Consider the following 18,088-nt stretch of genomic DNA (forward strand, 5'->3'; position numbering starts at 1 on the left):
TACACCCAGCTGGACGCGTACCCCCTCCCTCGCATATCTGATATGGTCAATCAGATTGCGCAATACAAAGTATTCTCCACCATCGACCTTAAGTCAGCGTACCACCAGCTGCCCATCCGCCATGAGGACCGCCAGTATACTGCCTTCGAGGCAAACGGCCGCCTCTACCACTTCCTTAGGGTCCCCTTCGGCGTCACCAACGGGGTTTCGGTCTTCCAAAGGGAGATGGACCGAATGGTTGACCAGAACGCGCTGCGGGCAACCTTCCCCTATTTGGATAACGTCACCATCTGCGGCCACGACCAGCAGGACCACGACGTTAATCTAGCAAATTTCCTCCGTACGGCCCAACGGCTGAACCTAACGTACAATAAGGAAAAATGTATGTTTCACACCAAGCGCCTGGCCATCCTCGGCTGCGTGGTGGAGAACGGAGTCATCGGGCCCGACCCCGACAGAATGCGCCCCCTAATGGAGCTACCCCTTCCCCACTGCCAAAAAGCACTGAAGAGATGCCTGGGGTTTTTCTCCTACTACGCCCAGTGGGTGCCCCTCTATGCAGACAAAGCCAGGCCCCTCATCAAAGCCACCTCCTTCCCCCTGACACCAGAGGCGTGTGCAGCCTTCACTCTTATCAAGAACGATATCGCGAAGGCCGCAATGCACGCGGTGGATGAGTCCATCCCCTTCCAAGTGGAGAGCGATGCCTCCGACTTCGCCCTAGCCGCGACCCTTAACCAGGCGGGCAGACCCGTGGCCTTTTTCTCAAGGACCCTCCAGGGCCCCGAGACGAGACACTCCTCCGTCGAAAAGGAGGCCCAGGCTATTGTAGAAGCGGTGCGTCACTGGAGGCATTACCTGGCCGGGAAACGATTTACCCTGCTCACTGACCAGCGTTCAGTAGCTTTTATGTTTAATAATAAGCAGAGGGGTAAAATCAAGAACGACAAGATCTTGAGGTGGAGAATCGAACTCTCCACCTACAATTATGATATCTTGTATCGGCCAGGGAAACTCAATGAGCCCCCAGATGCCCTATCACGTGGTACATGCGCCAACGCGCAGAGTGATAGGCTGCAGTCCCTCCACAATGACCTCTGCCACCCGGGGGTCACCAGGTTTTTCCATTTTATCAAATCCCGTAACCTGCCCTACTCCATCGAGGAGGTCAGGACCATGACCAAGAGCTGCCAAATCTGCGCCGAGTGCAAACCGCACTTCTATAGGCCGGACAGAGCAAGCCTGATCAAGGCCACCCGCCCCTTCGAACGCCTGAGCGTCGATTTTAAAGGGCCCCTCCCCTCCGCTGACCGCAATGTGTACTTCCTCAACATAGTTGATGAGTACTCCCGTTTCCCCTTTGCCATCCCTTGCCCAGACATGACCAGTACCACGGTCATCAAGTGTCTGAATGACATCTTCGCTCTGTTCGGGTTCCCCAGCTATATACATAGCGACAGGGGCTCATCGTTCATGAGCGACGAACTTCGGCAGTACCTGCTAACAAGAGGTATCGCCACGAGCAGGACCACCAGTTACAACCCCCGGGGGAACGGCCAGGTGGAAAGGGAGAACGCGACGGTTTGGAAGGCAGTCCTCTTAGCACTAAAATCTAAGGGCCTTCCGACCTCCCGCTGGCAGGAGGTCCTCCCTGCAGCGCTTCACTCCATTCGGTCACTGCTTTGTACTGCCACTAATGCGAGCCCTCATGAGAAAATGTTCGTTTTCCCCCGGAAGTCTACATCGGGAACCTCGCTACCGGCATGGTTGACTTCTCCTGGGCCCGTCCTACTGCGGAGGCACGTGAGGACGCATAAAACGGACCCCCTGGTCGAGCGGGTGCACCTCCTACACGCCAACCCCCAGTATGCCTGGGTGACATACCCAGACGGGCGGGAGGACACGGTCTCCATACGAGATCTCGCACCCTCGGGTACCCCTGAATTACCACCGTTATCCCCCTTACCACCGTTATCCCCCTTACCACTGTTATCCCCCACCACCCCTCCCAACCCAACCCCTGCAGACGGCATGCCAAAGCCCCAGGAATCTTCGCCAACCACCCAGACACCAGACCCGACGTCGGATGCTGCAACACCACCGCCGCCACCACGACGATCAGGACGTCAGACAAGGCCTCCTGATAGACTTAACTTGCAGTACCCTTCACCCCGCCGTACTCCACATTAAACAAGGGGTGAATGTGGTAAACCACTGTATTGTATATTGCCACCTCTGGGTGGCGCTGTGTATGGAGGCATGCCTCAGCTGATTCCACCCACCACTGTGTGGGTTTCGTTCAGACTTGTTCAGTCACTCACGAAGAAGCATGGTCTCTTCTTAGCTAATAAAAGCCTTATTCATCTCTTCTTTCGACTCATCATCTCTTCTTCGACTAATCACCTTTTATGAAGTAATTGATAAGCGTATCAGGTCGTGCTCAGTGTGAATACACCAGCAGCACAGTGAGTGTCGGTCGTGTCCAGTGTGAATACACCAGGAGCACAGTGAGTGTTGGTCGTGTCCAGTGTGAATACACCAGGAGCACAGTGAGTGTTGGTCGTGTCCAGTGTGAATACACCAGGAGCACAGTGAGTGTTGGTCGTGCTCAGTGTGAATACACCAGGAGCTCAGTGAGTGTTGGTCGTGTCCAGTGTGAATACACCAGGAGCACAGTGAGTGTTGGTCGTGCTCAGTGTGAATACACCAGGAGCTCAGTGAGTGTTGGTCGTGTCCAGTGTGAATACACCAGGAGCACAGTGAGTGTTGTTCGTGCTCAGTGTGAATACACCAGGAGCACAGTGAGTGTTGGTCGTGTCCAGTGTGAATACACCAGGAGCACAGTGAGTGTTGGTCGTGCTCAGTGTGAATACACCAGGAGCACAGTGAGTGTTGGTCGTGTCCAGTGTGAATACACCAGGAGCACAGTGAGTGTTGGTCGTGTCCAGTGTGAATACACCAGGAGCACAGTGAGTGTTGGTCGTGTCCAGTGTGTGAATACACCAGGAGCACAGTGAGTGTTGGTCGTGTCCAGTGTGAATACACCAGGAGCACAGTGAGTGTTGGTCGTGCTCAGTGTGAATACACCAGGAGCACAGTGAGTGTTGGTCGTGCTCAGTGTGAATACACCAGGAGCACAGTGAGTGTTGGTCGTGTCCAGTGTGAATACACCAGGAGCACAGTGAGTGTTGGTCGTGTCCAGTGTGTGAATACACCAGGAGCACAGCGAGTGTTGGTCGTGCCCAGTGTGAATACACCAGGAGCACAGTGAGTGTTGGTCGTGCTCAGTGTGAATACACCAGGAGCACAGTGAGTGTTGGTCGTGTCCAGTGTGTGAATACACCAGGAGCACAGTGAGTGTTGGTCGTGCTCAGTGTGAATACACCAGGAGCACAGTGAGTGTTGGTCGTGTCCAGTGTGAATACACCAGGAGCACAGTGAGTGTTGGTCGTGCTCAGTGTGAATACACCAGGAGCACAGTGAGTGTTGGTCGTGCTCAGTGTGAATACACCAGGAGCACAGTGAGTGTTGGTCGTGCTCAGTGTGAATACACCAGGAGCACAGTGAGTGTTGGTCGTGTCCAGTGTGAATACACCAGGAGCACAGTGAGTGTTGGTCGTGCTCAGTGTGAATACACCAGGAGCACAGTGAGTGTTGGTCGTGTCCAGTGTGAATACACCAGGAGCACAGTGAGTGTTGGTCGTGCTCAGTGTGAATACACCAGGAGCACAGTGAGTGTTGGTCGTGCTCAGTGTGAATACACCAGGAGCACAGTGAGTGTTGGTCGTGCTCAGTGTGAATACACCAGGAGCACAGTGAGTGTTGGTCGTGTCCTGTGGGAATACACCAGGAGCTCAGTGAGTGTTGGTCGTGCTCAGTGTGAATAAACCAGGAGCACAGTGAGTGTTGGTTGTGCTCAGTGTGAATACACCAGGAGCACAGTGAGTGTTGGTCGTGCTCAGTGTGAATACACCAGGAGCACAGTGAGTGTTGGTCGTGTCCAGTGTGAATACACCAGGAGCACAGTGAGTGTTGGTCGTGTCCAGTGTGAATACACCAGGAGCACAGTGAGTGTTGGTCGTGCTCAGTGTGAATACACCAGGAGCACAGCGAGTGTTGGTCGTGCTCAGTGTGAATACACCAGGAGCACAGTGAGTGTTGGTCGTGCTCAGTGTGAATACACCAGGAGCTCAGTGAGTGTTGGTCGTGTCCACTGTGAATACACCAGGAGCACAGTGAGTGTTGGTCGTGCTCAGTGTGAATACACCAGGAGCACAGTGAGTGTTGGTCGTGTCCACTGTGAATACACCAGGAGCACAGTGAGTGTTGGTCGTGCTCAGTGTGTGAATACACCAGGAGCACAGTGAGTGTTGGTCGTGTCCACTGTGAATACACCAGGAGCACAGTGAGTGTTGGTCGTGCTCAGTGTGTGAATACACCAGGAGCACAGTGAGTGTTGGTCGTGCTCAGTGTGAATACACCAGGAGCACAGTGAGTGTTGGTCGTGTCCTGTGGGAATACACCAGGAGCTCAGTGAGTGTTGGTCGTGCTCAGTGTGAATAAACCAGGAGCACAGTGAGTGTTGGTCGTGTCCAGTGTGAATACACCAGGAGCACAGTGAGTGTTGGTCGTGCTCAGTGTGAATACACCAGGAGCACAGTGAGTGTTGGTTGTGCTCAGTGTGAATACACCAGGAGCACAGTGAGTGTTGGTCGTGTCCAGTGTGAATACACCAGGAGCACAGTGAGTGTTGGTCGTGTCCAGTGTGAATACACCAGGAGCACAGTGAGTGTTGGTCGTGCTCAGTGTGAATACACCAGGAGCACAGTGAGTGTTGGTCGTGCTCAGTGTGAATACACCAGGAGCACAGTGAGTGTTGGTCGTGCCCAGTGTGAATACACCAGGAGCACAGTGAGTGTTGGTCGTGCTCAGTGTGAATACACCAGGAGCACAGTGAGTGCTGGTCGTGTCCAGTGTGAATACACCAGGAGCACAGTGAGTGTTGGTCGTGTCGAGTGTGAACACACCAGGAGCACAGTGAGTATTGATCGTGTCCTGTGTGAATACACCAGGAGCACAGTGAGTGTTGGTCGTGCTCAGTGTGAATACACCAGGAGCACAGTGAGTGTTGGTCGTGTCCTGTGTGAATACACCAGGAGCACAGTGAGTGTTGGTCGTGCTCAGTGTGAATACACCAGGAGCACAGTGAGTGCTGGTCGTGCTCAGTGTGAATACACCAGGAGCACAGTGAGTGTTGGTCATGCTCAGTGTGTGAATACACCAGGAGCACAGTGAGTGTTGATCGTGCTCAGTGTGAATACACCAGGAGCACAGTGAGTGTTGGTCGTGTCGAGTGTGAATACACCAGGAGCACAGTGAGTGTTGGTCGTGCTCGGTGTGCATACACCAGGAGCACAGTGAGTGTTGGTCGTGTCCAGTGTGTGAATACACCAGGAGCACAGTGAGTTTTGGTCATGTCCAGTGTGAATACACCAGGAGCACAGTGAGTGCTGGTCGTGTCCAGTGTGAATACACCAGGAGCACAGTGAGTGTTGGTCGTGTCGAGTGTGAACACACCAGGAGCACAGTGAGTATTGATCGTGTCCTGTGTGAATACACCAGGAGCACAGTGAGTGTTGGTCGTGCTCAGTGTGAATACACCAGGAGCACAGTGAGTGTTGGTCGTGCTCAGTGTGAATACACGAGGAGCACAGTGAGTGTTGGTCGTGCTCAGTGTGAATACACCAGGAGCACAGTGAGTGTTGATCGTGTCCAGTGTGAATACACCAGAAGCACAGTGAGTGTTGGTCGTGCTCAGTGTGAATACACCAGGAGCACAGTGAGTGTTGGTCGTGCTCAGTGTGCATACACTAGGAGCACAGTGAGTGTTGGTCGTGTCGAGTGTGAATACACCAGGAGCACAGTGAGTGTTGGTCGTGCTCAGTGTCAATCCACCAGGAGTACAGTGAGTGTTGGTCGTGCTCAGTGTGAATACACCAGGAGCACAGTGACTGTTGGTCGTGCTCAGTGTGAATACACCAGGAGCACAGTGAGTGTTGGTCGTGTCCAGTGTGAATACACCAGGAGCACAGTGACTGTTGGTCGTGCTCAGTGTGAATACACCAGGAGCACAGTGAGTGTTGGTCGTGCTCAGTGTGAATACACCAGGAGTACAGTGAGTGTTGGTCGTGCTCAGTGTGAATACACCAGGAGCACAGTGAGTGTTGGTCGTGCTCAGTGTCAATCCACCAGGAGCACAGTGAGTGTTGGTCGTGCTCAGTGTCAATCCACCAGGAGTACAGTGAGTGTTGGTCGTGCTCAGTGTGAATACACCAGGAGCACAGTGAGTGTTGGTCGTGTCCAGTGTGAATACACCAGGAGCACAGTGAGTGTTGGTCGTGCTCAGTGTGAATACACCAGGAGCACAGTGAGTGTTGGTTGTGCTCAGTGTGAATACACCAGGAGCACAGTGAGTGTTGGTCGTGTCCAGTGTGAATACACCAGGAGCACAGTGAGTGTTGGTCGTGTCCAGTGTGAACACACCAGGAGCACAGTGTGTGTTGGTCGTGTCCAGTGTGAATACACCAGGAGCACAGTGAGTGCTGGTCGTGTCCAGTGTGAATACACCAGGAGCACAGTGAGTGTTGGTCGTGTCGAGTGTGAAGACACCAGGAGCACAGTGAGTATTGATCGTGTCCTGTGTGAATACACCAGGAGCACAGTGAGTGTTGGTCGTGCTCAGTGTGAATACACCAGGAGCACAGTGACTGTTGGTCGTGCTCAGTGTGAATACACCAGGAGCACAGTGAGTGTTGGTCGTGTCCAGTGTGAATACACCAGGAGCACAGTGACTGTTGGTCGTGCTCAGTGTGAATACACCAGGAGCACAGTGAGTGTTGGTCGTGCTCAGTGTGAATACACCAGGAGCACAGTGAGTGTTGGTCGTGTCCAGTGTGAATACACCAGAAGCACAGTGAGTGTTGGTCGTGCTCAGTGTGAATACACCAGGAGCACAGTGAGTGTTGGTCGTGCTCAGTGTGAATACACCAGGAGCACAGTGAGTGTTGGTCGTGCTCAGTGTGAATACACCAGGAGCACAGTGAGTGTTGGTCGTGCTCAGTGTGAATACACCAGGAGCACAGTGAGTGTTGGTCGTGCTCAGTGTGAATACACCAGGAGCACAGTGAGTTTTGGTCATGCTCAGTGTGTATACACCAGGAGCACAGTGAGTGTTGGTCGTGCTCAGTGTGAATACACCAGGAGCACAGTGAGTGTTGGTCGTGCTCAGTGTGAATACACCAGGAGCACAGTGAGTTTTGGTCATGCTCAGTGTGTATACACCAGGAGCACAGTGAGTGTTGGTCGTGCTCAGTGTGAATACACTAGGAGCACAGTGAGTGTTGGTAGTGTCCAGTGTGAATACACCAGGAGCACAGTCAGTGTTGGTCATGCTCAGTGTGAATACACCAGGAGCACAGTGAGTGTTGGTCGTGCTCAGTGTGAATACAACAGGAGCACAGTGAGTGTTGGTCGTGCTCAGTGTGAATACACCAGGAGCACAGTGAGTGTTGGTCGTGCTCAGTGTGAATACACCAGGAGCACAGTGAGTTTTGGTCATGCTCAGTGTGTATACACCAGGAGCACAGTGAGTGTTGGTCGTGCTCAGTGTGAATACACTAGGAGCACAGTGAGTGTTGGTAGTGTCCAGTGTGAATACACCAGGAGCACAGTCAGTGTTGGTCATGCTCAGTGTGAATACACCAGGAGCACAGTGAGTGTTGGTCGTGCTCAGTGTGAATACACCAGGAGCACAGTGAGTGTTGGTCATGCTCAGTGTGAATACACCAGGAGCACAGTGAGTGTTGGTCATGCTCAGTGTGTGAATGCACCAGGAGCACAGTGAGTGTTGGTCGTGCTCAGTGTGAATACACCAGGAGCACAGTGAGTGTTGGTCGTGTCCAGTGTGAATACACCAGGAGCACAGTGAGTGTTGGTCGTGCTCAGTGTGAATACACCAGGAGCACAGTGAGTGTTGGTCGTGCTCAGTGTGAAAACACCAGGAGCACAGTGAGTGTTGGTCGTGCTCAGTGTGAATACACCAGGAGCACAGTGAGTGTTGGTCGTGCTCAGTGTGAATACACCAGGAGCACAGCGAGTGTTGGTCGTGCTCAGTGTGAATACACCAGGAGCACAGTGAGTGTTGGTCGTGTCCAGTGTGAATACACCAGGAGCACAGTGAGTGTTGGTCGTGCTCAGTGTGAATACACCAGGAGCACAGTGAGTGTTGGTCGTGCTCAGTGTGAATACACCAGGAGCACAGTGAGTGTTGGTCGTGCTCCGTGTGAATACACCAGGAGCTCAGTGAGTGTTGGTCGTGTCCACTGTGAATACACCAGGAGCACAGTGAGTGTTGGTCGTGCTCAGTGTGTGAATACACCAGGAGCACAGTGAGTGTTGGTCGTGCTCAGTGTGAATACACCAGGAGCACAGTGAGTGTTGGTCGTGTCCACTGTGAATACACCAGGAGCACAGTGAGTGTTGGTCGTGCTCAGTGTGTGAATACACCAGGAGCACAGTGAGTGTTGGTCGTGCTCAGTGTGAATACACCAGGAGCACAGTGAGTGTTGGTCGTGTCCTGTGGGAATACACCAGGAGCTCAGTGAGTGTTGGTCGTGCTCAGTGTGAATAAACCAGGAGCACAGTGAGTGTTGGTCGTGTCCAGTGTGAATACACCAGGAGCACAGTGAGTGTTGGTCGTGCTCAGTGTGAATACACCAGGAGCACAGTGAGTGTTGGTTGTGCTCAGTGTGAATACACCAGGAGCACAGTGAGTGTTGGTCGTGTCCAGTGTGAATACACCAGGAGCACAGTGAGTGTTGGTCGTGTCCAGTGTGAATACACCAGGAGCACAGTGAGTGTTGGTCGTGCTCAGTGTGAATACACCAGGAGCACAGTGAGTGTTGGTCGTGCTCAGTGTGAATACACCAGGAGCACAGTGAGTGTTGGTCGTGCCCAGTTTGAATACACCAGGAGCTCAGTGAGTGTTGGTCGTGTCCAGTGTGAATACACCAGGAGCACAGTGAGTGTTGGTCGTGTCCAGTGTGAATACACCAGGAGCACAGTGAGTGTTGGTCGTGCTCAGTGTGAATACACCAGGAGCACAGTGAGTGTTGGTTGTGCTCAGTGTGAATACACCAGGAGCACAGTGAGTGTTGGTCATGTCCAGTGTGAATACACCAGGAGCACAGTGAGTGTTGGTCGTGTCCTGTGTGAATACACCAGGAGCACAGTGAGTGTTGATCGTGCTCAGTGTGAATACACCAGGAGCACAGTGAGTGTTGGTCGTGTCGAGTGTGAATACACCAGGAGCACAGTGAGTGTTGGTCGTGTCCAGTGTGTGAATACACCAGGAGCACAGTGAGTTTTGGTCATGTCCAGTGTGAATACACCAGGAGCACAGTGAGTGCTGGTCGTGTCCAGTGTGAATACACAAGGAGCACAGTGAGTGTTGGTCGTGTCGAGTGTGAACACACCAGGAGCACAGTGAGTATTGATCGTGTCCTGTGTGAATACACCAGGAGCACAGTGAGTGTTGGTCGTGCTCAGTGTGAATACACCAGGAGCACAGTGAGTGTTGGTCGTGTCCAGTGTGAATACACCAGAAGCACAGTGAGTGTTGGTCGTGTCCTGTGGGAATACACCAGGAGCACAGTGAGTGTTGGTCGTGTCCAGTGTGAATACACCAGGAGCACAGTGAGTGTTGGTTGTGCTCAGTGTGAATACACCAGGAGCACAGTGAGTGTTGGTCATGTCCAGTGTGAATACACCAGGAGCACAGTGAGTGTTGGTCGTGTCCTGTGTGAATACACCAGGAGCACAGTGAGTGTTGGTCGTGCTCAGTGTGAATACACCAGGAGCACAGTGAGTGCTGGTCGTGCTCAGTGTGAATACACCAGGAGCACAGTGAGTGTTGGTCATGCTCAGTGTGTGAATACACCAGGAGCACAGTGAGTGTTGATCGTGCTCAGTGTGAATACACCAGGAGCACAGTGAGTGTTGGTCGTGTCGAGTGTGAATACACCAGGAGCACAGTGAGTGTTGGTCGTGCTCGGTGTGCATACACCAGGAGCACAGTGAGTGTTGGTCGTGTCCAGTGTGTGAATACACCAGGAGCACAGTGAGTTTTGGTCATGTCCAGTGTGAATACACCAGGAGCACAGTGAGTGCTGGTCGTGTCCAGTGTGAATACACCAGGAGCACAGTGAGTGTTGGTCGTGTCGAGTGTGAACACACCAGGAGCACAGTGAGTATTGATCGTGTCCTGTGTGAATACACCAGGAGCACAGTGAGTGTTGGTCGTGCTCAGTGTGAATACACCAGGAGCACAGTGAGTGTTGGTCGTGCTCAGTGTGAATACACGAGGAGCACAGTGAGTGTTGGTCGTGCTCAGTGTGAATACACCAGGAGCACAGTGAGTGTTGGTCGTGTCCAGTGTGAATACACCAGAAGCACAGTGAGTGTTGGTCGTGTCCTGTGGGAATACACCAGGAGCACAGTGAGTGTTGGTCGTGTCCAGTGTGAATACACCAGGAGCACAGTGAGTGTTGGTCGTGTCCAGTGTGAATACACCAGGAGCACAGTGAGTGTTGGTCGTGTCCTGTGGGAATACACCAGGAGCACAGTGAGTGTTGGTCGTGTCCAGTGTGAATACACCAGGAGCACAGTGAGTGTTGGTCGTGTCCAGTGTGAATACACCAGGAGCACAGTGAGTGTTGGTCGTGTCCTGTGGGAATACACCAGGAGCTCAGTGAGTGTTGGTCGTGTCCAGTGTGAATACACCAGGAGCACAGTGAGTGTTGGTCGTGCTCAGTGTGAATACACCAGGAGCACAGTGAGTGTTGGTTGTGCTCAGTGTGAATACACCAGGAGCACAGTGAGTGTTGGTCATGTCCAGTGTGAATACACCAGGAGCACAGTGAGTGTTGGTCATGTCCAGTGTGAATACACCAGGAGCACAGTGAGTGTTGGTCATGTCCAGTGTGAATACACCAGGAGCACAGTGAGTGTTGGTCGTGTCCAGTGTGAATACACCAGGAGCACAGTGAGTGTTGGTCGTGCTCAGTGTGAATACACCAGGAGCACAGTGAGTGTTGGTCGTGTCGAGTGTGAAGACACCAGGAGCACAGTGAGTATTGATCGTGTCCTGTGTGAATACACCAGGAGCACAGTGAGTGTTGGTCGTGCTCAGTGTGAATACACCAGGAGCACAGTGAGTGTTGGTCGTGCTCAGTGTGAATACACCAGGAGCACAGTGAGTGTTGGTCGTGTCCAGTGTGAATACACCAGAAGCACAGTGAGTGTTGGTCGTGCTCAGTGTGAATACACCAGGAGCACAGTGAGTGTTGGTCGTGCTCAGTGTGAATACACCAGGAGCACAGTGAGTTTTGGTCATGCTCAGTGTGTATACACCAGGAGCACAGTGAGTGTTGGTCGTGCTCAGTGTGAATACACCAGGAGCACAGTGAGTGTTGGTCGTGCTCAGTGTGAGTACACCAGGAGCACAGTGAGTGTTGGTCGTGCTCAGTGTGAATACACCAGGAGCACAGTGAGTGTTGGTAGTGTCCAGTGTGAATACACCAGGAGCACAGTGAGTGTTGGTCGTGTCCTGTGTGAATACACCAGGAGCACAGTGAGTGTTGGTCGTGCTCAGTGTGAATACACCAGGAGCACAGTGAGTGTTGATCATGCTCAGTGTGAATACACCAGGAGCACAGTGAGTGTTGGTCATGCTCAGTGTGTGAATGCACCAGGAGCACAGTGAGTGTTGGTCGTGCTCAGTGTGAATACACCAGGAGCACAGTGAGTGTTGGTCGTGTCCAGTGTGAATACACCAGGAGCACAGTGAGTGTTGGTCGTGCTCAGTGTGAATACACCAGGAGCACAGTGAGTGTTGGTCGTGTCCAGTGTGAATACACCAGAAGCACAGTGAGTGTTGGTCGTGCTCAGTGTGAATACACCAGGAGCACAGTGAGTGTTGGTCGTGCTCAGTGTGAATACACCAGGAGCACAGTGAGTGTTGGTCGTGCTCAGTGTGAATACACCAGGAGCACAGTGAGTGTTGGTCGTGCTCAGTGTGAGTACACCAGGAGCACAGTGAGTGTTGGTCGTGCTCAGTGTGAATACACCAGGAGCACAGTGAGTGTTGGTAGTGTCCAGTGTGAATACACCAGGAGCACAGTGAGTGTTGGTCGTGTCCTGTGTGAATACACCAGGAGCACAGTGAGTGTTGGTCGTGCTCAGTGTGAATACACCAGGAGCACAGTGAGTGTTGATCATGCTCAGTGTGAATACACCAGGAGCACAGTGAGTGTTGGTCATGCTCAGTGTGTGAATGCACCAGGAGCACAGTGAGTGTTGGTCGTGCTCAGTGTGAATACACCAGGAGCACAGTGAGTGTTGGTCGTGTCCAGTGTGAATACACCAGGAGCACAGTGAGTGTTGGTCGTGCTCAGTGTGAATACACCAGGAGCACAGTGAGTGTTGGTCGTGCTCAGTGTGAATACACCAGGAGCACAGTGAGTTTTGGTCATGCTCAGTGTGTATACACCAGGAGCACAGTGAGTGTTGGTCGTGCTCAGTGTGAATACACTAGGAGCACAGTGAGTGTTGGTCGTGTCCTGTGTGAATACACCAGGAGCACAGTGAGTGTTGGTCGTGCTCAGTGTGAATACACCAGGAGCACAGTGAGTGTTGGTCGTGCTCAGTGTGAATACACCAGGAGCACAGTGAGTGTTGGTCGTGCTCAGTGTGAATACACCAGGAGCACAGTGAGTGTTGGTCGTGTCCAGTGTGAATACACCAGGAGCTCAGTGAGTGTTGGTCGTGCTCAGTGTGAATACACCAGGAGCACACTGAGTGTTGGTCATGCTCAGTGTGAATACACCAGGAGCACAGTGAGTGTTGGTCGTGCTCAGTGTGAATACACCAGGAGCACAGTGAGTGTTGGTCGTGCTCAGTGTGAATACACCAGGAGCACAGTGAGTGTTGGTCATGCTCAGTGTGAATACACCAGGAGCACAGTGAGTGTTGGTCGTGTCCAGTGTCAATACACCAGGAGCACAGTGAGTGTTGGTGGTGCACAGTGTGAATACACCAGGAACACAGTGAGTGTTGGTCGTGCTCAGTGTGAATACACCAGGAGCACAGTGAGTGTTGGTTCTGTCCTGTGTGAATACACCAGGAGCACAGTGAGTGTTGGTCGTGCTCAGTGTGAATACACCAGGAGCACAGTGAGTGTTGGTCGTGCTCAGTGTGTGAATACACCAGGACCACAGTGAGTGTTGGTCGTGCTCAGTGTGAATACACCAGGAGCACAGTGAGTGTTGGTCGTGTCCAGTGTGAATACACCAGGAGCACAGTGAGTGTTGGTCGTGCTCAGTGTGAATACACCAGGAGCACAGTGAGTGTTGGTCATGCTCAGTGTGTGAATGCACCAGGAGCACAGTGAGTGTTGGTCGTGCTCAGTGTGAATACACCAGGAGCACAGTGAGTGTTGGTCGTGTCCAGTGTGAATACACCAGGAGCACAGTGAGTGTTGGTCGTGCTCAGTGTGAATACACCAGGAGCACAGTGAGTGTTGGTCGTGCTCAGTGTGAATACACCAGGAGCACAGCGAGTGTTGGTCGTGCTCAGTGTGTATACACCAGGAGCACAGCGAGTGTTGGTCGTGTCCAGTGTGAATACACCAGGAGCACAGTGAGTGTTGGTCGTGCTCAGTGTGAATACACCAGGAGCACAGTGAGTGTTGGTCGTGCTCAGTGTGAATACACCAGGAGCACAGTGAGTGTTGGTCGTGCTCAGTGTGAATACACCAGGAGCACAGTGAGTGTTGGTCGTGTCCAGTGTGAATACACCAGGAGCACAGTGAGTGTTGGTCGTGCTCAGTGTGAATACACCAGGAGCACAGTGAGTGTTGGTCGTGCTCAGTGTGAATACACCAGGAGCACAGTGAGTGTTGGTCGTGCTCAGTGTGAATACACCAGGAGCACAGTGAGTGTTGGTCATGTCCACTGTGAATACACCAGGAGCACAGTGAGTGTTGGTCGTGCTCAGTGTGAGTACACCAGGAGCTCAGTGAGTGTTGGTCGTGCTCAGTGTGTATACACCAGGAGCACAGTGAGTGTTGGTCGTGCTCAGTGTGAATACACCAGGAGCACAGTGAGTGTTGGTCGTGCTCAGTGTGAATACACCAGGAGCACAGTGAGTGTTGGTCGTGCTCAGTGTGAATACACCAGGAGCACAGTGAGTGTTGGTCGTGTCCTGTGTGAATACACCAGGAGCACAGTGAGTGTTGGTCGTGCTCAGTGTGAATACACCAGGAGCACAGTGAGTGTTGGTCGTGCTCAGTGTGAATACACCAGGAGCACAGTGAGTGTTGGTCGTGCTCAGTGTGAATACACCAGGAGCACAGTGAGTGTTGGTCGTGCTCAGTGTGAATACACCAGGAGCACAGTGAGTGTTGGTCGTGCTCAGTGTGAATACACCAGGAGCACAGTGAGTGTTGGTCGTGCTCAGTGTGTGAATACACCAGGAGCACAGTGAGTGTTGGTCGTGCTCAGTGTGAATACACCAGGAGCACAGTGAGTGTTGGTCGTGCTCAGTGTGAATACACCAGGAGCACAGTGAGTGTTGGTCGTGTCCAGTGTGTGAATACACCAGGAGCACAGCGAGTGTTGGTCGTGCTCAGTGTGAATACACCAGGAGCACAGTGAGGGTTGGTCGTGCTCAGTGTGAATACACCAGGAGTACAGTGAGTGTTGGTGGTGCTCAGTGTGAATACACCAGGAGCACAGTGAGTGTTGATCGTGTCCAGTGTGAATACACCAGGAGCACAGTGAGTGTTGGTCGTGTTCAGTGTGAATACACCAGGAGCACAGTGAGTGTTGGTCGTGCTCAGTGTGTGAATACACCAGGAGCACAGTGAGTGTTGGCCGTGCTCAGTGTGCATACACCAGGAGCACAGTGAGGGTTGGTCGTGCTCAGTGTGAATACACCAGGAGCACAGTGAGTGTTGGTGGTGCACAGTGTGAATACACCAGGAGCACAGTGAGTGTTGGTCGTGCTCAGTGTGAATACACCAGGAGCACAGTGAGTGTTGGTCGTGCTCAGTGTGAATACACCAGGAGCACAGTGAGTGTTGGTCGTGTCCAGTGTGAATGCACCAGGAGCACAGTGAGTGTTGGTCGTGCTCAGTGTGAATACACCAGGAGCACAGTGAGTGTTGGTCGTGTCCAGTGTGAACACACCAGGAGCACAGTGAGTGTTGGTCGTGCTCAGTGTGAATACACCAGGAGCACAGTGAGTGTTGGTCGTGTCCTGTGTGAATACACCAGGAGCACAGTGAGGGTTGGTCGTGCTCAGTGTGAATACACCAGGAGCACAGTGAGTGTTGGTCGTGCTCAGTGTGAATACACCAGGAGCACAGTGAGTGTTGGTCGTGCTCAGTGTGAATACACCAGGAGCACAGTGAGTGTTGGTCGTGCTCAGTGTGAACACACCAGGAGCACAGTGAGTGTTGGTCGTGCTCAGTGTGAATACACCAGGATCACAGTGAGTGTTGGTCGTGTTCAGTATAAATGAAGCTTTGTGTGAACTCCATGTTTAGTCAAGGAGCTCGGCTGGTCCTGTTGATAGATATTGGAGACAGTAATGTTAGCAAGTGAAAGACTGACCAGGAAGTCGATGGCCATTAATTCAACCCAATCAGTGCAGCTGGAAGTATCAATAAAAGAATGAAGTTGGTGCAAATAAAAAATCAACAGCAAATGTTGCCCAGCATTTACAGCAAGCAGGAAATGGAATAATTTCTCCTGCTAACAGGGGGCAGGATAAGCTTCAGTCTCTCTTACAAATAAAGAGTTAATTTCGAATTCCTGCTGCTGTTTCAAAACGAAATAACTGCCGAGATGAATGAAAGGAGAGATGAAGTGGGATGGCTGTTTCCGAGTGGCTATCCTGTGACAAAGCGAGAGAGAGGTGTATCTTGCTGCATACCTGCTCGCTGTGTTAGACTGCAGGGAGCAGCCGAGTGGCTGGGAGACAGAGTGCTTGGCTGAACGAGCCTCTCCACCTGCCAATCAGCAGCAGTGGGCGGAGAGTCCACCGATTACTGGGTATGTGACTGGATCACGTGGATTTTCAGATGGCTGTGTTGTTGGGCAATGCTGCAGACCACAGCTGCTAAAAAGGCAAAGGGAGGCTCGGGCATGAGCTAAATCCTGGAGCGGGCACCCATCAAATGATGTATTTTTTATGCTCAGCAATGAAAGGTATGTAGAAATTGTTCAAACGCTGCTGTTCAGTGACAATTAATAAAGTGTCGGTTTGAAGCAGCCTGATTAAAGATGGTTCATCCTCAGATTGACGACTTGCCTCTTTGAGTCCTGCTGGGCTCAGTTCCTGTCGAGCTGCATTACAGGGTGAAGAGGAATTCAGTTTTATTTCAAGGTACCCACAAGAGGCGTTTGGAGGGAAGGAATGTCAGCAATTTGCGAGCTTTCGAGGTGCTGGGGTTCCTGAGCAGACTGCAGTGAGCAGCGAGTGGTTCCTAGAATGAGCATGCTTGAAGGAGCTGTCAGCCTTCCCAGGGTTAGCTCACTGTTTCTTCCAGTACGTGGAGTAGTGTGTGAAGTTGCTGTGTGATATCATCAGCCTGCTGGGATCACTGGCGTTTCTGTTGGTGCAGTAACACAGAGATGGTAATGCTGTCCAAATCAGGGAGCTGAAAGAGCGTTAGACCGAGGCTTTTAATCCTGCAAGTATTTGCTGTCACTTTGTAGTCCAAGAAGGTAAAAGAGATTGATGGAGTGCTTTTGGCTCTTGCCTCTGTCAGATGTGTAACAGCAAAAGACAGGATTTGCGGGTAGGTGCTCCCACACACCAGCACAGCCAGAAACAGCATTGTTTTCCTGTTTTATACACAGGCAGAAAGTGGTTTGGAATATTTTGGGCTTTTATATTTAAAACAGAGAGAGAAAGAAGTTTGTACACTTTGTTCTCTTCGATGTAAACGGTCAGTATTTTCACAAATTCAGCTTTTGAACTCTGAACTGTCGAAACCCAGATGGGTCTGGATCGGATTTTTTTGATGGTGAGGACGAGGGGGATGCACAGCTGTCAGCTGTGGCTCAGTGGGTAGCACACTTGCCTTTGAGTCAGAAGGTTGTGGGTTCAAGTCCCACGCCAGGGCCTTGAGCACATAAAGCTAGGCTGACACTCCAGTGGAGTGCTGCACTGTCGGAGGTGCCGTCTTTCGGATGAGACATTAAACCGAGGCCCTATCTGCCCCCTCGGGTAGATGTGAAAGATCCCAAGGCACTATTCGAAGAAGAGCAGGGGAGTTATCCCTGGTGTCCTAGGCCAATATTTATCCCTCAATCAACATAACCAAAACAGATGTTCTGGACATTATCACATTGCTGTTAGTTGGAGCTTGCTGTGCGTAAATTGGCTGCTGCATTTCCCACATTACAACAGTGACTCCACTTCAAAAGTACTTCATTGGCTGTAAAGCGCTTTGAGACGTCCGGTGGTTGTGAAAGGCCCTATAGAAATGCAAATCTTTCTTATATTACTGGCTGCATTTTGTTAACACAGTCTCACTTGACGGGAATGTAAATCAGTGAATGGTGACGATGTCAGGAACACCACAGATCCAGTTGCGCTGATCTCTGTGGCCTAGTCTCTGATCTGGGCTCCTGTCAGGAGGGGCATTAGAGTGCAGTCTCTCAAAACCCCTCTTCTGATCAAGGCATCAGATATTGTAATGGACCAGGACTTGTGTGTGAGGGGCCCGTGTGACTCCTCTGAGGCTTGGGGGGTTAAACCTCTGACCTCTCATGAGAGGGTGGGGAGTTTCCCACTGATACTTTGGTTTCACTGGAGGGCAGTTATGCCTTTGGAGTATTTGTTATATTAGTCGATAAACAAATGCAACCTCAAATTCTCAATGCCCCAGGCAAACAGGCATAGACCGCCCTCCCCACACACCAAGGGTAATAAAAGCTGTACATATAGCCCTCCCCCATCC

The 18,088-nt window shown here is 51.9% G+C and overlaps 1 protein-coding gene across 1 annotated transcript in view; it reads left to right on the forward strand.

Annotated features, from left to right (window-relative positions):
• Nucleotides 1-16,169: 16,169 nt before the first annotated feature.
• Nucleotides 16,170-18,088, forward strand: part of LOC147097268 (nuclear receptor ROR-alpha A) — a 148,018-nt gene continuing 146,099 nt past the window's right edge. The window contains exon 1 of the mRNA XM_085972082.1: nt 16,170-16,328. Coding sequence (XP_085828208.1) covers nt 16,298-16,328 — 31 coding nt within the window. The 5' untranslated portion in view covers nt 16,170-16,297. The remainder of the gene's footprint in view (nt 16,329-18,088) is intronic.

Source organism: Somniosus microcephalus, chromosome 32, assembly GCF_052327205.1.
Source record: "Somniosus microcephalus isolate GS21.2 chromosome 32, FLI_Smic_1.0, whole genome shotgun sequence".
Lineage (NCBI taxonomy): Eukaryota > Metazoa > Chordata > Chondrichthyes > Squaliformes > Somniosidae > Somniosus > Somniosus microcephalus.